The 24,869-nt window shown below is 43.9% G+C and overlaps 1 protein-coding gene and 1 pseudogene across 9 annotated transcripts in view; both read right to left on the bottom strand.

Moving 5' to 3' along the window:
* FHDC1 (FH2 domain containing 1) overlaps positions 1-24,869 on the bottom strand; it is a 68,996-nt gene that overhangs the window by 30,519 nt on the left and 13,608 nt on the right. The window contains exons 3-5 of one of the 9 annotated variants that reach the window (XM_063664205.1): positions 23,141-23,271; positions 13,794-13,923; positions 5,682-6,303 (exon numbers count right to left, since the gene is read on the bottom strand). In XM_063664205.1, the coding sequence (XP_063520275.1) occupies positions 5,682-6,176 (495 nt within the window). In that variant the 5' untranslated portion in view covers positions 6,177-6,303; positions 13,794-13,923; positions 23,141-23,271. Of the gene's footprint in view, positions 1-5,681; positions 6,304-11,236; positions 11,588-12,715; positions 12,902-12,989; positions 13,362-13,793; positions 20,624-23,140; positions 23,272-24,869 lie in introns of those variants that run through there. The other 8 variants (XM_063664203.1, XM_063664204.1, XM_063664201.1 and 5 more) reach the window with 8 other exon arrangements.
* On the bottom strand, positions 20,728-21,633 carry LOC129034846 (PSME3-interacting protein-like; annotated as a pseudogene).

The following is a 24,869-nucleotide window of genomic DNA, read 5'->3' as shown; positions in this document are numbered from 1 at the left end:
GGTCCATAACCATTTTCTTATTATTATTATTATTATTATTATTACTGAGACAAGGTTTTGCTCTGTTGCCCAGGCTGGAGTACAGTGGCACTATCTCAGCTCACTGCAACCTCCAGCTCCTGGGCTCAAGCAATCCTCCTGCATCAGCCTCCCAAGTAACGGGGACTATAGGCACAAGCCACCATGTCTGGCTAATTTTTAAGTTTTTTGTAGAGATGGGGGTCTCACTAAATTGCCCAGGCTCCATAACAATTTTTTTTTTTTTCAGTTAAAACAGTTTATTTATTTTTTTGCCTTCAAGCATCTGTTTAACAAAGCACATCTTGCACCGCCCTTAACAATTTTTAAGAATATAGTTCAGTGGCATTAAGTACATCCACATTGTTGTATAACCATCACCACCATCCATCCCCAGAGCACTTCATCTTGCAAAACTGAAACTTTGTACTCATTAAACAATTAATCTCAGCCCAGTGCGGTGGCTCACACCTGTAATCCCAGCACATTGGGAGGCTGAGGTGGGCAAATCACTTGAGGTCAGGAGTTCGAGACCAGCCTGGCCAACATGATAAAATCCCATCTCTACTAAAAAATACAAAAAAATTAGCTGGGCATGGTGGTATGTGCATGTAGTCCCAGCTACTCAGGAGGCTGAGACAGAAGAACTGCTTGAACCAGGAGGTGGAGGTTGCAGTGAGCTAAGATCATGCCACTGCACTCCAGCCTGGGTGACAGAGGGAGACTCCATCTCAAAACAACAACAACAAAAAACAATTAACTCTCCATTCCCCTCTCTCATTTCCTGGCAACCACCATTCTACTTTCTGTCTCTATAAATCTGGCTACTTTAGGTACTTCCTATGAGGGAATCATACAGTATTTGTCCTTTGCGACTGGCTTATTTAGCATAATGTCCTCAAGGTGAAGGAAGAAACTTTTAAACCACTTTTGTTTTTTATGTCAAAGGGGGCTTCTTTACCTACTTAAGTAACACTACGTAGTGGCTATTTCCATCCCACTTCCAAGTCCTGAAAAACAAAAATGTAAAGATCTTCCTCTATCCTCCAATATGGACCTAGCTTTTGGGTTTTGATGGTTTTTCATTTTCTTTTTCACTTTAGTTGGCTGTCAATTGGAAATTGTTCTCTCCCCCAACTTTGGGGAAAAGAAATGAAAATCCAGTTGAAGCACATTTTTTCCCAAATGTATTTGAAATGCTCTATCTAGTTCTACAGTTCTGGACTGTGAGCATATCCCGAAATTCTAGAATATACCGGCATCATAACAAAAGGTGAGAATGACTGACAGCTGAATTATAGTGTGGGAGAATAAAGTATTTATTACTTGTCATAAATTTAGAAAAACCAATCTTCCTTCCATCCTTCCCTTCTCTCTCTCTCTCTCTCTCTCTGTCTCTCTTCTTTGGTCTTCTTTTTCTAATTAGCCATTTTACTTATTATCTAGATGGTCAATGTTATATTGCTACAGACATCATAGTGAATGACCTGAGGTGTTTCAATATTTGTGCTTTGTGAGCCCCAATTTTGATCTGTTGATGCCTTATAAGCTGATCCCTTTGTGCTCTTGGTTCAGTTCTGTCCAGTTCAGTAACCTTTTGTTTCCTTTGGAGGATACCAAATGGCTAAGATATAGCCCTCCTCTTAAGAGCTGGTCAAACTGTAGAGGGAGACACGCACACCCTCAGCTAACACTGGTGGAAGGCTCCCAGGAAGCCTGAGGAAGGTCAGTAATAGAGGGTCAGGAACTACAGAGCTTCTCAGGGAATGGATCAGCCAACTCTGAGAAGATGAGATTGAGCTGAATCTCTCTAGTCTCATCCCCAGTAATATGTTTTTATTTCTAATTGCTTTATTACAGTTTAATTATTATTATACCATCATATCTACAGTCGCTTTGAGTTAATTTTTAGTTAACAAAGATACAAGGATAGTAATATTTCATATCTTCCCGTACTAAATGTCTTTTTTTCTTTTTTTTTTGAGACAGTCTCGCTCTGTTGCCCAAGCTAGAGTACAATGGCGTGATCTCCACTCACTGCAACCTCCCCCGCCTGGGTTCAAGCGATTCTCATCCCTCAGCCTCCGGAGCAGCTGGGATTACAGGCGTGTAACATCATGCCCGGCTAATGTTTGTATTTTTAGTAGAGATGGGGTTTCACCATGTTGGCCAGGCTGGTCTCGAACTCCTGACCTCAAGTGATCTGCCTGCCTCGACCTCCCACAGTGCTGGGATTACAGGTGCGAGCCACCGTGCCCGGCCCCGTACTAAATGTTCTAACTCACTATTTAAATGTTGTTCTTTCTAAGTTCAGCCATTCTCCAATCTTCCCTATCTTCCAGCAAATTTCTTCCTCACGAGTACAATGGAACTTATTAGTAATGATGTGTAAGGCTTTAAAGTATAAGCCAATCACATAATGTTGGGCTGTTTCTGTAGGAGGTTATGATATTTCAAGGGTCATAATCTGCGTCTGGGCAAGTCTGAACCTCCAGAACTGCAGCCTGTGTTGTACTATGGTGATGCTGTGGCTCCGGGCTCAGGAGCAGTCCCTCTGCTGAACAGGCTGTGGAGGGAATTCTGCAGTCCACACAGACAGATGGTACGACTATTACCTTTGACCCTGGACTCCGCTTACTGCAAAGTGAGTTGGAAGATTTATTACTGATCTTTGTTAGACAATAACCCTGCTGAGTTTTAACTTCTTCAGAAGAAAATTGAAGGAAGGAAGAAAATAGCATGTACCATATTCTTTTACTGCAAAAAAGTATATATAATACTTCTAGTCACGCTACAGATAACATGAAAATTGAAAGTAATTCTGGATAATCTCTGTTATGTGACAGCATTACCTAATGCACTTAAAGGGATCATTCTCAACTATTTATCATAATTGAATACGGAAGAGTTGCAAAGTTAGATTATCTTATGATACACAGTCATGGTGATTTAATTTTTCTTTCTAGTATGCTGTCTCTCAGACTAGGGCCTACAAGTGTTAAAAGCAAAGATTTTTGTACACCCATGTACACAGCGGCATTATTCACAAGAGCCAAAAGGTGGAAGCAACCCAGCTGTCCATCAACAGATGAGCGGATAAACAAATGTGGTCTATATATACAATGGAATAGTATTCAGCTTTAAAATTCTGACACATGCTACAACATGGATGTACCTTGAGGACATTATGCTAAGTGAAATAAATCAGTGACAAAAAAGACAAATATGATATGATTCCATCTACAGGAGGTACCTAAAGGAGTCCAACTTATAGAAACAGAAAGTAGAATGGTGGCTGCCAGGGGCTAGGGAAAGAGGGGAACAGACAGTTCTGATTTAACAGGTACAGAGTTTCAGTTCCGCAGCACGAAAAGTGTTCTGGAGAGGGAAGGTGGTGATGGTTGCACAACAATGTGGATGTACTTAATGTCAACAAGCTGTTTAAAAATGGTTAGGCCAGGCGCAGTGGTTCACACCTATAATCCCAGCACTTTGGGAGGCCGAGGTGGGCGGATAACTTGAGGTCAAGAGTTCGAGACCAGCCGGGCCAAAATGGTGAAACCCCATCTCTACTAAAAATACAAAAATTAGCTGGGTGTTGTGGCACGCTCCTGTAATCCCAGCTACTCAGGAGACTGAGGCATGAGAATCTCCTGAACCCAGAAGGTGGAGGTTGCAGTGAGCCAAGAGTGCACCACTGTACTCCAGCCTGGGTGACAGAATGAGACTCTGTCTCAAAAATAAATACTTTTTAAAAATGGTTAAGATGCTAAATTTTATGTTATATGTTATTTCACCACAATTAAAAATAATTTTTAAACCATTTAAAAACATAATTCTTAAAAAATAAGTTAATGACAAAAGTGTAAAAATCTGCGTAGGGTACAGGGGTGGAGGAAGGCAAGAGAAAGATTATTTTTTTCCCTGAATTTCAGATCTGGTTTAGAAATGGACATCTCTGCTTCTATCATAGTTGAGAAAAGATGCCACACCCCTGCCACTTTCCTCTCTCTCTTTCTGAGTGGTTCTTAACCTCTCTTTAATTTGGAAACATAAAGCAGCAAGTTCCCCTTAGCCTCTTGAAATTTTCCCAATTCACAAACGATGCCACCTACTCTAGCCTGACAGCTGCCTCCCGGGACACGGTGAGCTAGCCCTCTTCTATTATAGGTGCTCTGCTGAGACACAGGCCTCATTTCCACATGGGCCCACCCAATAATTACTTCAGTATTCTTGAATTTCAGTAAAGAGAGCTGGGAGACAATAGTGAGAAATGACCTACTGTACAATAAAGAACCTCTGTTGGGAGCTGGGGCAAAGGCCAGGGTGCTAAGGAAATGACTTCTTGCTCCTTCCAATATTGAAAGGATACTCCAGCAAATAAAAGGACTTTGCATAAAAGGAAGAGACAGGCAAGCCTGTGTTCAGCACTGATGGCACTAAGGGTTCTCATGAAGATTTCCTTCTCAAATTTACGCCATAGTTTACACTTCAAGAATTCTAAACCCAGTGTTTTCTGCATTTCATAAAAAATAGACTCTTGGCTATTTCAACAGGAGATCACACAATCAGCTTTAAGGGTCCCCCAGTGAATTAGTGAAGAGAAGTAGTTATGAGAGAGAAAGAGAAAAGAAGTCAATATTGTTGGCTCAAGAATTCAATAATGCATGGAGCTGCTACTCCATCCCAGGGCCCTGCCTACTCTCTTATCTAATCAACTCCATCTTTGACCTGTTTTCTCTGCTCCTTTATGACAGATTTTTAAATGATGAATTTCTGTTGTCTTTCTCTGTTTTGTTGTTGTTGTTGTTGTTGTTGTGCTTTGTGTGTGTGGGGGGGGCAGCATTCTTTCCTTTTTATTTTTATTTATATTTATTTTTTCTAGCAGGTAGAGGTTTCTTCAAGTTTCTAAACTGACAATACTTATAAATGTAATTTTTGATGCAGTTTCTGTAATCCATGGTGATCTGCAGCTCTGGGGTCATGCTTTCAGTTAACTTCCTGTAACTTAATAGCTTTATTTTTTCTCAAAGTAACATATTTAGTGTTAACTAGAAACATCCTTCCTATACAATCTCTCTGAAAACAGCTTTATGCTTTGTCTCTTTGGAAGCCTCTGTTCCCCAATGGCCATAATCTAGTTCAGAGATCTGAGGAATGAAGGCCATCTCGAAACACTTGTTATATAAAAACTAGAGGAGAAAATAAGGGTAAAATCCTAAGGATGGACGTCAGCCGATGATGCTATTTAACAAAAGGTAGTCTGCCCCAGTCAGCTCTAGTTCATTCCAGATAACCAATTTTAGAAACTCAGTTTTTGTTTCAACAGAGACTAACAATCCTGGACTTGAGCAGAATTCTCCAACAGGGGAACCTTCAGCAGATGTGCTAGAGATAGGGGCAGTGATCCCAAATAGCATGTTCTCTGCATGAGGTCATAATCCACCAGGGCGTCTGGGAGGATACAGCACGCATACTTCTTACACTTTCTCAATACTCAGCTCAAGCTCATCGTAAAGACCCTGCCTAGCATTTCCAAGGCAGATTCGCTTGTATTATCTCATTTCTTAGGGATGTCTAGCAATTGTTTGAAATGTACACACATCCCAAAAAACAAAACAATGCAGTGTGTGGAGGATTAGCCCTCCACCTTGCATTCTTACCTCTTCTCGAGCTTCTCTGAAGGATGAATTTAAAGTTCTTCCTCTCCTAGGAAGGGAAGACTTGGTGGTGTCTTCCTGCTGCCCAAAGAGCTCCTCAATGGTCTTTGTATCAATTTGGTAGTGATGTTCCTGCCTGGCTGCCAAGGTCCAGATGTTGGTTTTGCCTCGAACTTGCTCCTCCGGAATAGTTTTCCAAAAAAAGCTTCTCATCCGCTTTTTCTTACCAAGGTGGCTGTAGCCGTTCATGTGAGTAGTTGGGGGTAGGCCTGGTGGGGGAGGTGGGATGGGAGGCTCCCCAGGAAGTGGAGGTGGAGGTGGAGGAGGGGAGGAAGGACACTCTTCCCTTGAACATGAACATGGTGGAGATGGAGGGGGTGGAGGAGGAGGTGGAGGAGGTGCTGGAGGAGGTGTCTGCCCAATCATGAATCCAGGTGCTGTGGCAATATTCCCATTTTCTTTGTCACTGACCAAGGAGACACAATTCATAACATGCATAGTACTGTTGCCTCCTATGGAGATAATTTCTTGGCCTTGGAGAAGAAGACACAAACATCAAACTTGTGTAGCACTTTTTCACCTGCTATCTGCCGCCAGAATAAAGGGCAACTGTCCTCTTCCAAACCTAGCAAGATAAAATAAATATCAAATCAGTTACAGACAAACAGTTTCACATCAGCATTTCCCTTCAGAGGCTAGTATCAATCCTCCCATAAGAATTGGATATGAAAATCAATGAGGGGCAACACATCCCAAGCTGCATTATAAGGACCCAACGCTTTTCTAAATGTGAATCAAATTTTACTACTTGGAAATTCTGCCAAAGAAATTGCAACAAATCCAACTGGAAACCTTATATTAATCAACAAAGCACATTTATATTGAGAGCCTGCTATAGGCTCAGCAAGTATTGCTCACTTTATGAATAAACTACTTGTTTACTAACTAGTTCGTTCTCTTTGGACAATGGTTGCCCAACCCCTAGGGAAACTGCCCAAACTGCTGAAGCATTAGGCATTAGTGACCCTACCTTATTCCAGTCTGGACATGTCTCCTACCAATCAGTGGGTCAAAAAAGGCATCTTGCACCTTGGACGGATAAGACAGGGCATTTGGAGATGATATAATAATGGCCTAGCTCATTTCCCTGGAATCAGGGCCACCATATTTATGCTCTACTTGGTGATGTGGCTTTCCCCCAAATAGAGAAAAGAACAGCAGATATGAAAAATGAGATTCCAGCCCTAAATCAAGCTTTACTGCTTACAGTTTTAGACAAGTCACTTTGCCTCACTAGACTTCAGTTTTCTCATTTGTAAAATTAGGAGAACACATTAAATGACCTCTATCATCTTGGATTCTAGTTAAGCCACTCTTTGGAAACCATCACCTACCTCTTCTGCTTCTGACAATTTTAGCAAAGAAGAGATACACCCAAGGACACGCTGCCCATGTCACATCTGCCACATGTCCCTTATACACAGTCACCAACTTACTTTAGTGTGTTGCATTTTTATGGAACTTCATGTTTGTTTTTGAGGCTGGGCTGTTACCGATCTGATGTGAAAGAGAGCTCAAAACTACTAAATTTCTTCAGATATGAGAACAGGTAAGTGGGGGGTGTAGAAAGGGCCCCATGCAGGCTATTGAGTGAGCACCCCAACTAGATGAGAGTGTGGAAAGGGGACTATTTCCTCTAGATCACAAAGGGCCATACACAATGGCTTTTTACGCGGCACTTCGGGGTGTAATTATCTTTTTACAGCACCACTGTCAAAGCCCATACTTACAAACACAAGTTGATCAAATTTTAGACTACACAGAAGTAAACAATCTGATCTCACAAATTCAAATATTACAAAATGATTTACACAGAACTACATCCAAAAGGCAGGGCTGCCTTGGGAATAAGAGTGGAGATTCTAGGAATAGACTGCTTTTTCTCAGAAAGTTCCGCTACTTTCAAGATGTGCAACATGAGCTGAGGTCGGTAACGTCACCTACATTTCAGCATCCTCATCTACAATATGAGGAAATACTTGTTCTATTGGTTTGTATAAAAATAAAGAGCTAACACATGTATGGTCCTTACCAAGATGCCTGGTACATAGTTAGCTATTATTTATAACAATAACAAGTTGTTATCATATGTGCATATAATTTCCCTTTATTTTCACAGGCATTACATTTGCTTTAAAATATGTATTGGGTTTATAGATAAAATGCCAAGTTACCCCTGGCTGCTAGGAACAAACTTGTAATATTTCCATTCTTTGCTATCAAAGTTTGTGAGATCTGTCCTTTCTCAATGCTTGGTGATCATCTATTAAATTGTCTCCATATTACAAAAGCAAATATTTTAATGAAACATTTGACTATTGGAGTTCTGAAAACTGCCTCTATATGGGAGGAAAATGGCATCTCCAGCTATTAATTGGATACTTTAAAAAATCATTTTAACCACTTTTAACTGGGCAATTTAGTGGCATTAAGTACATTCACAGTGTTGTGCAGCCATCACCACCGAATAATTTTTAAATAAGTAAAATAGAAAATATTTTTCCAAGCTGACATACAGCTCACTTGAGATGTAACTGGCTTCTAGAAAGAGTTTTCATAATTATCATTAGGGGCATAACTAGGCTGTTTTCATAGTTGGCACTCTTAAAGCAAATGACTCATTGTCAATTACAGTTTATAGTTATATTTGAACTCTTCTTTTTCAAGACTGTGCAGGTAATTTTGGCAGTTTATCCTTACATATTTTAAAATACTTCTGTACATAAAATATCTCATGTATAGAAGAGCTGTTAATCCTCCAATTTACCTCCACTTCCAGATATGCTGACTTATTTAAAGATTATCCCTGTTAAGAATGGTGATAAGCTCAAAAAGTCTCCAATCTGGAAAGCAATAACTCATTCAGTGCTGTATATGTACAGATGTGCCACTAAACCTCACAATGCAAATACAGAGATACTGACAAAGACTAAGGAAGACTACATACTCCAAGGTTATGCAACCTCACTGTGTCCTAACAACAAAGCCAGAAAGGTGCATGTTTTAGTACCGTGCTTTGCACAGAGGAAGTACCAGATAAACGATTGTCAAAGTAAAAAGTGACACTTGTTAAGCTCTGCATTGGGATGATTCTAACCAACGCCCCATGTAAAAGAATGTTATTTTTAAAAGTTAAAGGAAACAAAATAAAATGTACAACACTGTCCCTGGTAGGCTGTCTGATTAATTTCTTCCCAGGGTAACACACAAGGATCCTAGCCCTACAAAGGCTTCTAATGAATAAGTTCGCCAGCAATGATTAGCCAAGACGCTAATGCTTTTACTACCTTTACTCCAATAGGGTTTTCCCCTGGGCCAGGATGTCCAATGTGAAAGAGGTGTCAGGAAAAGCGGAGTACAGACAGAATTCCAACCCTTTCCACAGCCACATGGAAATTAAAATAGAGAATACACAAAAGAATGATGGATTTGCTGCAGTACTGCCCGCAGTAGAGATGCAAACACACACTCTCCAGGTACACTAGGAGAACGCAGGTGATGCTGCAGCCCTAACAGACTACACTGGCTGCCTGTTTCTCACAGCTGACAACTGCCAGTAGGGACAATGGGATTAGCCCCCACTCTGTCTGGAAAATGCTAAGTAGTCCCATCAATCTGCCCCCAGGCAGACAGAGACAGGCCTGTATGTAAGATCTCAGCTACAGGTTGGAGACCTCAGCAACAAGATGAGGTAGCTGCTAAGGCTGACAAGTGCCCAGCTCTGAGTAAAATGCAGAGCTGTCATGGCTGGGCTCTGAAGATGGGAATGTCCCCTCAAGTCCCCTGAGTGCTACTCATGACCCATCAGAGTTGTGTTTGAGTGATGGACTCTCCCAAGGAGGCTGTAGCTCAGTTGAGCATCTTTTAACTATGTGAAATTTCAATAAAGCGATGCTGTGATCATGTACTTAACTTTTAGTTAATTGGCAGGCAAAAAATCTTAGAACGTTCATTAAGGGTCTTCAAAGCCGCCCCTGGCCCCCTCCTAAACTCTCTTGCCTAAACAGCCCGCTGTACTTTTTCCTTGGTGTCAGAAACACCCCTAGAAGTTCTAGTCTCGGCCGGGCGCGGTGGCTCACGCCTGTAATCCCAGCACTTTGGGAAGCCGAGGTGGGCAGATCACGAGGTCAGGAGATCAAGACCATCCTGTCCAACATGGTGAAACCCGTCTCTACTAAAATACACACACACAAACACACACACTCACACACACACACACTCAAACACACACACACACTCAAACACACACACACAGTAGCTGGGCGTGGTGGCGCGCCTGTAGTCCCAGCTACTTGGGAGGCTAAGGCAGGAGAATCGCTTGAATCAGGGAGTTGGAGGTTGCAGTGAGCCGAGATCACTCCACAGCACTCCAGCCTGGTGACAGAGCCAGACTCCGTCGCAACAACAAAACAACAATAACCAAAATAAAAGAAGTTCTAGTCTCTTGAAGGGAGCCAAGAAAAGAGAGTATGTAGGCTTCATCTCACAGTGTATTTAAGGGGAGAGCATGTTCCTGGACGTCAGTTTGGAGCTCAGGGCTTTCCTGAACGAAGACCAGTGGGGTCTTGGTGCTCAGCTGGTCACTCACTCCTTTGGTCAACAATAATCAAAAGGAACATCAAGGAAAACCTGCCAGAAAACCTTTCCCCTTGACTCCTGGCATGTGCCACAGATGAGGTGGGGGCAGGAAGGGCTGGCCCACATGCTTCTGATGACAAACCAGGACAGAGCAAGCCGAGTTTAGAGAGCAGAGGTAGAGAAACACATAGCCCTATTTTATTGTATGTGGGAGAGAAGAAAAGGATGGGGAAAGTATGGACAATTCTAAACTATGGAATTTTTACTCTCACTCCACTAATTCGGGAAAAGGCTCCTCCACCACCACTTATCTTTCAAAACCTTTCTTGACTATTAAACACAGAATGTCAGTCGGTACAATTACACAGTCGGGCCAGAGCCGGACCGTGCAACTCTTCTGTTAGTTCCGTCTGCCTGTGCTCCAGGCAGCAGTGAAAGAACCCAGGACAACGCGTTCCCAGTAAGCGCCTTCAATCTGCAGCACAATGTAAATATTCACAGACACCCGAGACCAACACCAGAGAGCAGAGGAAAAACGCCTGTATTTGAATGTACATTTTCAGTTTCTCTCACTGTCCCAAAACCAAGAAGAAGAAAAAAAAAAAAAAAAAAAAGCACATCCGTGCCAAAGGATGCTCTAGAGAGAGGGAAGGAAGCGCTGGCTGCTCCTTCCAGGAAGACAACTGTGGGTCAGTAGAAGGGGGTCACAAGACGGCCGAATCCCGGAGGTCGTTTCTGTCCACACAGAAGTTTGAAAACCGACCATTAAGTCGGGAAGAAATTCGGCCTGGGGGATCCTGGGGCACCACTTCTTTCAAGTTTGGATACATAGTAGTTTACTAGCTCTCCGCGTTAGACAGTGGTCCGCAGCCTCCTTACATCCCCAACCCGGCACCCCGGTCCCCGCCCGAGCCACTCACCAACAAGCCACCGGCTCAGCCGCCACCGGCTGGGCCGCGAATCCCCGGGGAGCCGCGCTGGGATCAGCAAACTGAACGCGAGTGGGAGGCCCCGCGGGCCGCGGGGAGCCCCAGCCGCGTCCTTATCAGCGCCGCGCAGGAGCGCGTCGCGGCGCGAGGGTGGGGCGCCGGTGCGCGCTGAGATCGACGCCCACACGGGCCGCGCCAGCTCTGCGGCGGGGAGAGAGGCCGCGGCCTGCGGGGCGGGGACTGCGGGGCGGGCGCCCAGCGCGGGCGTTGCATGACCCTCGGCCTTCCGCAGCGCCGACCGCTCTCCCGTCCGGCGGCTGCAGCTGCTGGGTCTCCCGCCGCACCCGCTCGCCCATTCCCGGCGCCTCCAGTTGGGCGGGGGTCTCGGCCCCGCCCCCTCTCCCCGAGGGGCCCCGGCTGGAAAGCCCACGCCCCCCACGCCACGCCCCCCGGGGCGCCAGCCCCTCTGCGGGGGATTAGCACGCTGCGCCCAGAAGTTGGGTGGGAGACGGCTAACTAGGGGAGGTGTCCGTGTGATTGAAACGAAACGGGGGGGTCTTTCGGCTCGCAGACAACCCGTCTGCGGCGGCCGCGCGCTCCCACCCCACCCAGAGCCTCCGCCGCGACATCTTCCCACGTCCCCCATCCGGGTCGCAGGCGCGGGGGAAAAGCCTCACGGCCGCACTGCGGCTCTGCCAAAAGGGAGCCGGGTCGAGCCGCTGAGAAAAACAGAGGGGAGACTCCTGGCGTTTGAAACCGGTCAGAACCCGCTCTCCAAGAGCTGGAGAAACCCCTTGTTTGGAGGATGATCCCCAGCCCACCCGCTTCCTCCCCCTCCCCACACTCCTGCAGGCGCGGGGCGCAACTTGCAACCCGAACTTCGCGCGGCCGGAGCAAGTGTGTCGGGGCGAGAAGGGCCTGGTCCTCGGTCCGCACCACCGCACTAGGTCCCCGCCACCGCCCCACCACTGTGTCAGGGGCCAGGCGTGGCCCCCGGCCGGCTAGGGAACCGAGCGCGGCGCCGCGGCTGCGCATTCCGTGCGGGACGCCGTTGTCTCCCAAGGGTCGGGATAAACTAGGGGGCGGTTGATCTGAAAGTCTTAGCCACGACTAATAGTCAACCGCCCAGGTGCGACCCGCGGCAGCCTGGCGATGCAGCTCGTTCTCCAGACTCGGGTCCACACCGACGCGTCCTCGCCTCCAGGGACCGATCGCTGTTCTCCGCGGCCGGGTAAGGGCAGCCGCCAAAGTCACCGGGGTGGATGTGGAGGGAGCTGGAACCTCCTCTCCAGCTTTCCCGGTGAGGCTCGGAGGAAGCCGAGACCCGGCACCAATCAGCCGCGCTTCTCGGCGCCTCAGCCTCGGGTCCCGGCCAACACCCCGACCCCGACCCTCCCAAGCGGCGGGGCTCCAGCTCCCCGTGTCCCGCGCCGCGGTCGCCCCCGCCTCGGCCGCCCGACCCGCACTCACCCGCGGCCAGTGCCCCCCGCTCCCGGCGCGCAGACCGCTGCAGCCTCCCGCCGCTGTGTCGGCGAAGCCGCCTCCTCCCGGTCACTGCAGGCCCAGCCGCCCCGGAGCGCGAGGGGGCAGGGCGGGGCGGGGCGCGGCGGCAGCCTCAGGTAACAAAGCTGCGGCCCCGCTGCTCCTGGCCGGCCGCGAAGGGCAGCGCGCCCTTTCCTGCTCCGCCCCTCCCTCGCCCCCCCCTTCCACCCTCAGCGCGCCACCGTCACCGCCACGCGCTCACCTTCACCTGCGCGGGGCCCCGGGGGAGATGCCTCGGGGCACACTGCTTCCCGCACCCGAAGGCTGGCGCGGGGCTAGGCTGGGGGCCACCGAGAGAAGTAGGGGCGGCAGGAGACGGAGATAGCTGGGCTGCCCAGAAGAGCCAGGTGTCCTCGGGGAACGGGCGAGAGGAGGCGCCAAGCTGGCTTCTGAACCGGCAAGTGCCTTTCACAAAGGAGCCTTTGCGGCAGCCTCCCAGGCACCCTCTCTTGTGCACACGGGCGCGCACACACTCATATACACGCGCGCACACACACACCCGCACACGCCCCCCGACGCACGCGCCGGACCACCCTCTGCCCCAACACGTGCTTCTCCCTGGAGACCTAGCAGCACTTGGGCGAACTGTCTTGTCCCAGCCCCTACAGCTGAAACCTGGCTGGGCTAGAGCTTCCCAAAGGTCAGCTCCTCCCTGGGGCCTGCCAACCTGTAAGTTTGTTACCGTTTTTTATTATTTTTTTAAATTCTCAATGGTGATGGTAACAGGAACCTTTAGGTTGTATTAAAGCGTAAAAAGACCCCTCAAAAAATTTTGCCAGGCCTGATCGAATGAACGCACGCTGTCTGGGAAAGGCACATTCCTCACAGAAAGAAACAGGGGAATCGATTTAATCACATCTTTTTTTTTTTTTTTTTTCTTCAAAGTGACGGGGCGCCAAGCAGTGAGAAGCAAGTAGTCAAAGAAAACATCCCGGGCAAACCGGCTGACCGAAAATCCACTGTCGGGGTAGGGAGGCGCCCTCTACGGGGATGAAGTCATCGCTACCTTTGACTCTTTGATCCTAGATAACCGACCAAGACGTTTCCAGCCTAATGCCTGACGCCTTTTGCTTCCTCCATCCTGGTCCTCAGTCCCTGAACTCCCAGGAGAGAATTCCTGACGTCCTCGGTCGAACCTTGGATCGAGAAAGAGAAACTATTAGTGTAAACAAACCAATCAACCCAAAAACCAGAACTGTGCCTGCCAATAGCCCATTTCTTGGCCATTGATGGAGCATGAAGAGAAATGGATCCAACTAAGAACATCTTAAAATCTTAAGGAATAAGAAAATGTAATAAAGAGAAAGACAATGTCATGCTCAGGGAGCTAATATGAATCCCAAAGGAATATTGACTGTTCAGGCTCAAGTTAAATTACAGCAGATCGAAAGTGAGGAGTGGAGTGGCATCTTCTTTTGTCTTACTGTCGACCTTGTTAAATGGGGAGTCCACACCCGCTGCCTACTCCTCCCTCCTCAACCCCATGACAGTGGGCCTCCCCCCAACTGTATTGAGCATGCACTCTAAAAACAGTTACTTTTTGAGAAGTCAAGTCTGGTGACCCATTCTCAGCCCCTCATCCCTTTGATCTCCTTGGCAGCATCCTACCCTAAGGCCTTCTCTATTCTTCTCTGGCCTTCTCTGCGGACCCTTCTCTTCCTTTGAGGACAGTAACAAGGTTCTTTCAACTCTTGATCTCCCATTATTCCATAGAAATACCTTCTGATTTCTAACTGAACCCATCCAGATGTCCTGGGGCCTGAAGCTTGTATAACTCCTGGGGGAGCTTCTTAAAGGAAAGCAATAAAAACTTACAAACATAATACTAGACATGTATCCTTGGAAGGGCCCGGGGAAAATGAGGGGCTTGGAAACTTGAGCTTCAAGGTACATCTCCAGGTTTCTCTTCAATGTCAGGGACTCTTGAATCCATATTGTCATTGTAAAATTTCAAGTCCAAATTCAAATATCCAAAAATCAACTCATCTTTCCCTCAAAACTAGTACTCTTCCCACACCCACCACCTCCCCCTCTTTACCTAAGACCTGGTTTTTCTGTTTGAAATCCTAGCTTTTCCTTTGCTTCTTTGTCTCTCTTAAATTATTTAAAATTCAAGTATTTGCTAAATTTGCTGCTCTTTCCCAAGTAACCTGTTTTATTTTTTACATACACCATCACCGCAGTAACCCCAAGTAGTGGAAGAGGGAACCAGTATTTATCTGCTGTTGGCCACATATCAGGCACCATACTTGATTCTCACCATGATCCTATAAGCATTCTGATTTCCTAGCTTAGAGAAGTTAAATTGGATACCTACATCCACTACCTTGGTGTTCTTTCTGCTTCTCTCTTCTTCCTAAATCCATCCCAAAACTGCTGTCAGGTCACTGTTTTTAAAAGTCTGATTTCATCACATTACCTACCTCTTCAAAACCTTCTGCAGATTCCCATGTGTTCCTCCAGGAAGAAGGCAGCATTCTTCAGTCTGACAATCCGGCAGCATCCTACGTTTATCTCCCACAATTGGATGTGTCCCATTTCACTTAAGCAGTGGGACGTACTGCCCCTGAATATGTCATGCTTATTTTGACTTTTTTTTTTTGAGATGGAGTCTCACTGTTGCCAGGCTGGAATGCAGTGGAGCGATCTCAGCTCACTGCAACCTCCGCCTCCCAGGTTCAAGCGATTCTCCTGCATCAGCCTCCCAAGTAGCTGGGATTACAAGCATGCACCACCACACCTGGCTAATTTTTGTATTTTTAGTAGAGATAGGGTTTCACCATGTTGGCCAGAATGGTCTCGATCTCCTGACCTTGTGATCCACCTGCCTCAGCTTCCCAGAGTGCTGGGATTACATATGTAAGCCACCGCACCTGGCCTACTTTGACTCTTATTTTTCAAATTGTATATAGGACATGGTCAAAAAGTGCTTGAATGACGCATGGCACAACTCTTAAATAGAGTTCATGTCTTGATGGATTGGATCTAAAGCTGCAAAATCTAGAAGACAATTTATTCTTCATCTATTAATAAGCTGATTGTCCATCTGTATCCCCCAAATGTGCCAACCAGCCTTTGAGTAAGGCTGGAAAGGCTCCTGAAGCCCAGTGTGCCCAAAGTCTGCCCAGCCACTGGCATTCGTGGCTTGGAGGTGGCGCTGCTGTCACTACAGGGCTCTTGAGCAGTGGGCAGTGTGACCAGCTCTCACTTTTCCAACCAGGCCAAACCTCCCAGAAAGTGTGTTAGATAATTCAGTGTGGCCCAGAAAATGGGTCTGTACCAGGCACTGGTACCAGGCCCTGCAGAAGAACTGCTGTGTTTTCCTGATTTGATTTGCAGCTTGCTCTTCCCTCTCCCTGGGTTGCCCTTTCCAAAATGCTGTATTTCCTACACCCAGTTTATTTTGATTCTTATGGCTTCTGCCTCCTTGGCCCAGAGAGGCTTTTAGTTTCTCCTACATCAAGTATTTTGTATTTCAATCTGTCATTAGGAACAACTAAAGAAAGCCTTCAAAATGAATCAAATTTCAGAATCCATGTAAAACAGACTTAGTATTCGCTTAAGGAGTAAGAGTCTAATTCATGAGCTGACTTCATGGGCCCTCTAGGGTACAGACTGAGATCTTTACTTAATCTTTAATCATTATTCTTCTTAAAATATATATTGGATTAGATCAGTTGTTCAGTATTAAGATTCTAGGCTGTCTTTGCCTTTTAAAATTGGAAACTGCAGAAAGAAACAAACTCTGTCCACATTATGGTTAAACAGATTTGCAGACAAATGCAAAGGCTTGCCAATCCTCTGACCTTGTTTCCTTCAAAGAGTGGCAAGTGCAAAATAAAATCAGCAGAATTGTTACCGTTACTATAAAATGCAAATTTGTATCAAATATCTTATTGGCAATTTTCCAAATAACTTTTTTTTTTTTTGAGATAGAGTCTCACTCTGTTGCCCAGGCTAGAGTACAGTGACACAAACATCCTCCCACCTCAGTCTCCCAAAGTGCGTGGTTACAGGCATGAGCCACTGTGCCTGGCCTCAAACAACTTTCGAACTGAAAAAATAATACTTTATTTCTGATTTTTTAGTTTATTTTTAATTTTTTTAATAGAGACAGGGTCTCACTGTGTTGCCCAGGCTGGTCTCTAACTTCTGACCTCAAGCAATCCTCCTGCCTTGGCCTCCGAAAGTGCTGGGATTACAGATGTGAGCCACCACACCCAGCCAATACTTCATTTTTGAAGGCTAAGAAATTTAAATAGTAAGTTGCCTTTAAATACTGTAAGTAATGAGTAGGCCCTGATCATTAAGAGGGAGAAAAGGGAGAAATATTTTTCTGAATGCTAAGTAGTGATTTTTGAAGGTTTTTTTTTTTTTTTTTTGAGACAGGGTCTCGCTTCATCACCCAGGCTGGAGTACAGTGACGTAGTTACTGCTCACTGCAGCCTCAACCTCCTGGGCTCAACTGATCCTCCCACTTCAGCCTCCCAAATAGGTGGGACTACAGCCACGTGCCACCACGCCCAGCTAACTTTTGTATTTTTTGTAAAGACAGGGTTGAAAGTTTAAAATAGAAAATGCTTCCACATGTGATGTTAGTATCTAAGGTAGCATCAATGACATTTGCCTTGCCAGAAGTAAATAGGGGTATTTTGTCAACAATAGTGCCTGATTTGTTTGAAGGTAGGAGAGATTAAAGACAACCTTTACCCAACATACAGGAATGAGGTAGTAAGATAACGTGATGACTCTCATGCCCGCCTATCTATACTGTATTTCCTTAGAGCAAATTGTCCATTCATTTGTTTTTCGTGTGTGTGTGTGTGTGTGTGTGTGTGTGTGTGTTTTAGAGGCTGGAGATGGAAGAGGAGACTAAGAAAAAAAAAAAAAACTGTAGATATCACTGAGCTTTCACCCAGAAAACCTCCAGCTAGAGCTCTTTTTAGTTTACAGTTGACTCAGTGCTTAGAAAACTGGTTGGTGTTTGTGTAGGGTCTGGCTGTTATAACATTCAAACCTTGAGGAGAAAAATAGCTGTAAAATATAACATCAAAACCTATCATTTCTTTCCATTATTTATCACCAGAAAAAAGTATGTGAGTCTTAATAAGAGGAACTAAGTTAAAGAGTTGGTCAGATGCCAGTTTCTTTTGCTATGGGTTTAAACTGTTTTCAAATTGTTTACCCTTCTAAGAAGTTAGAAGAGCAAACAGTAATTTGAAACCATAACACACACAGTTTAAGCAGTCTCCAAACAAACCTAATCAATCAACAATATTGGGGAGAGAGAGAGAGAGAGAGAGTGTGTGTGTGTGTGTGTGTGTGTGTTTCCCTGGGGAAATACTATGTGCACATCCCACGTAAGTCTTTGTAGGACATAGAAAGATGGGCAAAGGCGACATGTTGGTGACTTAGCAATTGGTAAAGCCCTTTCTGCTCCCCTTGGAAATCAAGTGTGTGCTTAGTTTAGTGAAATAGCTCTGGACAGTTCTTTGCACTAAGCTTCTATAATGAGAAGGCAAATACTTCGGGTATGGTAGCAAATAATAAACCAGTCCACAACAATCAGAATCTTAATATTTCTCAAGCAGATTTATAGAAATAATTAAAATGGACCATTGAAAAGCAAAGGGGGCAAGCTTTTTGTCAGAAATACTATTATTCAAGTTTTGACTGGCCTTGGACACAAAGAGGATTCCTGTCAAACACTTAGCATCATAATCAGTTTACATCTACATCTCTTTGTGGGCCTGACCTGGCTAAAATTGAAGGGGGGGTCTTTTGGGGTTAAATCTAGGACTCCTTTCATCTTAACTCCTAACTTGCTGGCCTCCTACTGAAAAACAAGGATCTGGTAATTAACTCAGAAGGGTTGGTATTAAATATTCAACCTTTTATCTAGTGTTTTTGTGCCTTTGATCAACTTTTGTATGTTAGATATTAAATTGTAAATTAGATAGTAAAAAAGAAGAAAATTTATCTGTACATTACAATGTATCCAATTGGTGGTGATTTCTCAAAACTATGCCAGAGAAAAGAGCAAAGAAGTTTACACTTAATGTCTTAAAATGTTAGTTGTTTTCCAAGTAATACCCTAGGCTTCCTACCTACCCCACCACTGTGTGGAAGGCACAGGTGAACACGTTTCTGCATTTTGGGGTTTTGAATTGTGCCCTGCTTCCTGTGGGGTGATTGATGGGCAGTGTCACTGTAGGCGTCTGTTTCACACAGTTGGGGGCAGGGAGGGAGTGCAGGGCAAGCACACAGCTAAGCACAGGACAGTTTACACTGTCAAATGGAATTGTTTTCATGCTGGAAATGGCTTCACAGAAACAAGATACAATTATTTTTTCAGGAGAATTGAAAATTTTAAAGGACCATAGAGAAGGGAAAGCAGAGAAAATACTAGATGTCCACACATCTTCATTTCTCCCTCCATGCTTCCCATGACAGATTTGAACATATTTTCTAGCTTTGCATTCCCTCCTTTACGGCATACCTTCTTCACAGTTTATCTTATTCAATAAGGAGATTAATATCCAAGGGTGGCTACTTGCCTGCAGAGCATAATCAGGTTAAACATTGTCTATGGCAGGGGAAGAAGGCAGATAAATTAATCCTACCCCAGCAGCTCCACTGCACGGGAACTCATAAAAAGGGGGTCTCTGGTGGTCCCTGTACTCATGTACAGAGTCTACAGAAGTCCCTTGATGGTGCGAAACGAAAGTAAATCTCGGGACCCCCAAATAACTAAGCCAAAGAGAAAAGTCAGGCTGGGAACTGCGTCGTTGGGCGAACCTGCCTCCCATTCTGTTTCTAAATGAGATAGCTACAAAGATTAAAAAGCGACATATTTCCCTCACAGTTTGCACACAAGGAAATTCCTTGTAGACAAAGGACAGACAGAACTCAAAGTCATCCCTCTGCTCATGTGAGACAAATGCGTGTCTGTGCTTCCTTTGCCTTATTGTTTCACTAAGCCAGACTAAGGTATAAGTGACTATTCCTCTATGCCCCCTCTCATATGTAAGTTGTGTATTCAGTAAAAGGTTAATCAGAGACTCAAAAGAATGCAACCATTTCTCTCTTATCTACCTATGACCTGGAAGCCCCTCCGTGCTTCTCTTTGTCCCAGTTTTCTGGACTGAGCCAATGTACATCTTACATATATATTGATTGATGTCTCATGTCTCCCTAAAATGTATAAAACCAAGCTATGCCCTGACCACCTTAGGCACATGTCATCATGACCTCCTGAGGCTATGTCATGGGTGTGTCCTTAACCTTAGCAAAATAAACTTTCTTTTTTTTTTTTCTCTAAAATTTAGAATCTTAAACTAAATCCTTTATTTCAAAAACAAACATAAAATAATTTCCCAGGCAGAGAAAAGGTTTGAGATGGAAGCTTTCTTGTTAGCAGTCCCTTCATGCATAAATGGGGTTGGATAGAGAGGGGAGAGGGAATGGCCAAGGATACGGAAAGCTTTCACAATGCATGCCGAGTGTGAAGTGACACCTCCAACAGATGAGGTTTATCATCTTTACTTAGTCACACAACATCAAGGACTGGTGAGTTCCAGGGAAGGGCTCCATTTCATCACCTGGGTCAGTTCTCTTCCCCCGCATGCTCCACAATGCAGTAGAACCAAACAACACATTCATCTACAACAGAATGTTCAAATAACACCTGTCCAATAACTGCCCTTACTTCTTTGTGCTCTCGGGGAAAAGAAAAAAACAGAAAGCAATGAAACCTAAACCCTTTGGCAAGTCGGCCGGTGCCTATTCTCCTAGGGCATTTTTAGTGGAACTTCGGCTGGCCCTTGCCCTCCTCCCAATATCAGTGAGGCAAGTGGCAGCGGGACAGGTTTGGTCATCTGCACTGGAGTAGAATGAGAAACCAAACGCGATTCGGGCCACAGGTGGATTCTAGCACATTTCTAGATTGGATTGGTTAAAAATGTCATGTTGTGCACAGGATGCAGGCAAACGAGTTTTTTTTTTGAGGGACATAATGCCTGTAAGGCAGCGTGAACGGTCCGATCTACCATTGGGGAGGAGCTCCCTGTGTAAGGACAGAGAAACCAGGGGGCCTCGAGGAAAGTGTTGGTTTGGAAGATGGAGGAGATGATCTTTCCGGTGGCATTGGTGGTGCCTTCACTGTCTGAGCTGGACTCAGAGTCGCTGCTCCCAGAGGAGGCCAGGCCTGGGAGGATGCTGATACAGACTGCAGCAGAGGGGCAGTGGATGGAGGGGACACTCAGGGAGGTATTTCCCAGAGACTTGCAGGATGAGGGCTCTTGATTCTTGTCATCTGGCTCAGGGTCCGGTTTCAGTCTTTTCACACCGTTGTCACTCTCTGAGCTCTTGTGTTTCACAGCTCCTGCCAACAGCTTTGCCTGGGAGAACTTATTCTTGGTTTCTATGGGCTTCACAGTCAGTTTCTTTTCCACTTCCTTCTTGTTCTCTTGAGAAATTTCAGCCTTCTTGAGGTTATTTCTGTATTCCTTCAGTTCTTTCAGTTCTTCTTCTCTTTGTTGCTTTTCTGTTAGTTCCTGCTGTCGAGAAACCTCATCAAGGAAGTTGGTCTCATCTTCATCTAAGCCTCTTACCATGTTTTTGAATTTGAACTGTTCCTTATACTCCTGCTGCTTCCTGTCCTTCTGTTCCTGTAGCCTTTCATATAGAGATCGAGGGTCATAAACCTCCTCTGGACATTCTTCTGGATCTTCAGGTTTTCAAACTTTCTCCCATTCTTCTTGCCTCCTTTTGCACCATTCATCTAGTTCTGCCTCAGACACAAACCTCTTTTTGATAACAAGGTTATGATCATCCCCTCCATCCATAATGAAACAACCAATTGCCACTACAGAGTCCCGGCAAAATAAACTTTCTAAATTGACTGAGACCTGTCTCAGATATTTTGGGTTCACAATTGGCAACCACAGTGGGATTCTGAGTGGAGGTTCCCCTGACCTTTGACAAATTTCTTATTGGTGCTTGGTACCAGCTTGAGCTATCTTTATGGCTCAAGCCAATAGGATACTTGGCTGAGGCCTGGGAGCCTCCCGTTTAGAGAATACCTGATCTCCCAAAATTTGGTCGAGATCTAAAGTTTACTTGGCTGTACAACCCCTCTTCTGGAGTTTCACTTGCTTCCAACAAGGAGAGCAAGTTTTCCTACTTCCATGACAATGGAAGGCAGGTAACTCTTTCGTGGAGTCTGAGCTCACTTCAAAACAATTTGAGATTTTTCCTGCTTCTAGGATGATAGAGAGCAGTCTTCAGCCTGAGACCCATTCTTAGACAAGTAGCTGAATCAGGGTTCTGTCTTAGCTAAAGTTAAGATTCACAACCAGCTGGTCTTAAATTCTTACCATTAGAGTACTCAGTAATCATATAAATTGTGCAGTTGTTTGTTTGATTTGCTTAGCTGTTTTTGTTGTTACTGTTGCTTGTTTGTTTGTATTTTTTTTTTTTCCCCATTGGGTTTGACCAACTCTATCAGCCCTGATGAAATCCAAAGGAAAGTCCAAATTGTTGGGAACAAGGCCTCTGAATTGGCTAAATTCCCATAATTGAAAAGGAAAAAAAGGGAAAAAGAAAAAACGGCCAGCAAAAGAAAAAAAAAGGGAAAGATTTTTTATTTAGGTTACCTAAAGGGCTTTAGTTACATAACAAGGCCACCTGTTTTTTTTTGTTTTGTTTTTTTTTTTTTTACTAACCAAGCCAAACTAAAAGAGCAATGGCTGTCACCTCACACTGCGGTTTGGTAACTAAGGTTCTGCCCCCTTTTTTTTTTTCATCACATCAGCCTGGGTTTGGTTGCTAAATCAAGCCCTTTCTGGTTTGGTATTCGTGTTACTTTTGAAATATCAGCAATGTGTCCCAGCTAAATGGAAATGAGATTTAAAAGAATTTTTTTTAGGGAGCTTAATGGTTAAAAGTCAGCTTAATTAAAAGCTAACATCCAAGATGTGTTTGTGTGTGTTGTGTCTGTGTGTGTGTGTGTCTGTATTTTAAAGGCCTTCATGTTTTGTTTTGTGTTTTTCCCTCCTAGGACCTTGGTTTGTTTGTTTTTAGCAAGTTTTTTTTTTTCTTCTCAGTGGACTAAATCTGTTTTTTCATTTGTTTCTGCTGTCTGTCTTTTTTCTTGCCACCCTCTGCTGCATGAGGAACCTAAAATAGTTTCTAACAGCCTGTCAGTTTCTAACAGGCATTCCTTAAAGAAAACAGAGAAGGTGCCAGACTCTCTTTTGGGGAGAAACCTCTGTTTTTCCTTATGGAATCCCAAGAGTGTAAACAGACAAGTTCATCTCAGGTCTTAAACTCCTTGCTTTTGTATTATGTTACCTGGTTTCTTCTTCTCCTTCTCCTTCTTCTCCTCCTCCTCCTCCTCCTCCTCCTTCTCCTCCTCCTTCTTCTCCTCTCCTTCTTCTCCTTCTTCTCCTTCTCCCTCTTCTTCTTTTTCACTAAAATAGTTACTATAACAGAGTTTACACTTGGGCGTTTAGAGTAAGGAAGAATATGGATTAGACACTTAGGGAAATGTCTTTGTTAAAAAAAAAAAAAAGGAGGATGCACTGTAAAAGCATCATGTGGTCTTAGCCTCATAATAATTCTCTTTTTGGAGACCTAGGATTCAGTGTGGGCTCAGTCCAGAGATCAGAGATCCAGTTTAGAACTACCTATCTAAATAAAATTAGTTTTCTTATACAATCCTATGATAGATTTCTATAATTTTATGTTTGATTTGGCATTTGTTTTTAATTTCCCTCTACTTCCATCAGACTCTTTCTCTCTGTACCTTGAGATGTAAATTTAGCTATCTGATTTTTTCACCTAAGAGTTCCTTTAATGTACAAATTTAGGGCTATCTAGCTGACAACTGCCTAGGGTAATAAAATAGGCTACCAGGAAGTTGGAAGTCTAAAATAGAAGGAAAAAAAGGTCTTATGAACCTGTAAGATCTACTTCTGTCTGCATGTCTAATACATCTATGCATTTATGTGTCATATGTTTCATTGCTAAAAATATATAAAAGAGGTCTAATTAATTGGCTTAAAGAAAAAAAGTTGCTTTAAATCAAATACCTTATCAGAAAAAACAGAGACTTTAAGTCAAATGCTATTTCAAGTTCATGTAACTTGAGTAAATCTTTAGTAAATAAGCTGGTTTTAAAGGCATTATGAACTAGAAATTAGAAATGGCTCCAGAATTGTCAACATACATTATTGCTTAAATTTATTGGTAAAATGATTTCATATTTATCTCTGCTAGATGTCAAAATTTGGCATGAGGGTTATAAAGCTATGAATGCAGCCCAAAGGAAAATTATCTTTGCTTATGCAAAATTTGATAAATAAGGCATTTAATATTGTTCAGTTAATGGAAACAGCTACATTCTGAGTTATTGGCAAAAAGGAAGGAAGGGAGGAAGGGAGGAAGGGAGGGAGGGAGGGAGGAAGGAAGGAAAGGAGGAAGGAAGGAAGGAAGGAAGGAAGGAAAGAAAATATTTATTTAACTGTAAGGTTCTTACTTAGGAAAACCTGAAATTCACAGACTATAAAAATGATTAACTGGGAAATAACATTAAATGATAACTATCAGAGTTTTCACAAGTAATCTGGGTAAAATATTAAAAAATTAATTAGGTAAATGTGATGAATAAATCCTTGTAAATAAACTTGTCATATAAGTTAGAATCTAAAGTTATATTAAGTTAAATAATGGATACTCATTAAATGTCTGGGTCATTTCCAATTTTTAAAAAATATATATTATAGGAAAATATTTTTTCTAAAAAAGAAATGTGTTCTTATTTAAAGGAAAATAATTTTTGTCTAATTCAAAGGTTATTTAAAAGTTATTTATGAAATAAGGTAAAAGTAACCAGTAAATAAAAGCAAGGTAAAGGAAGTTATAAATATAACAGGTATTTTCAGCATGAAAGGTTAAAAAGAAAATAATTTTATATGAGAATTAATTTTATATGGTAGATTTCTGCCTTAGAATAAAATGACTGGTTGTTTAAGAAAAAGCGATGTTCAGGACAAACCAGAAAGTCCAAGCATGTCATGAA

The sequence above is a fragment of the Pongo pygmaeus genome, chromosome 3 (assembly GCF_028885625.2).
Source record: "Pongo pygmaeus isolate AG05252 chromosome 3, NHGRI_mPonPyg2-v2.0_pri, whole genome shotgun sequence".
In the NCBI taxonomy this organism is placed as follows: domain Eukaryota; kingdom Metazoa; phylum Chordata; class Mammalia; order Primates; family Hominidae; genus Pongo; species Pongo pygmaeus.
This window is presented reverse-complemented; position numbering and strand designations above follow the sequence as displayed.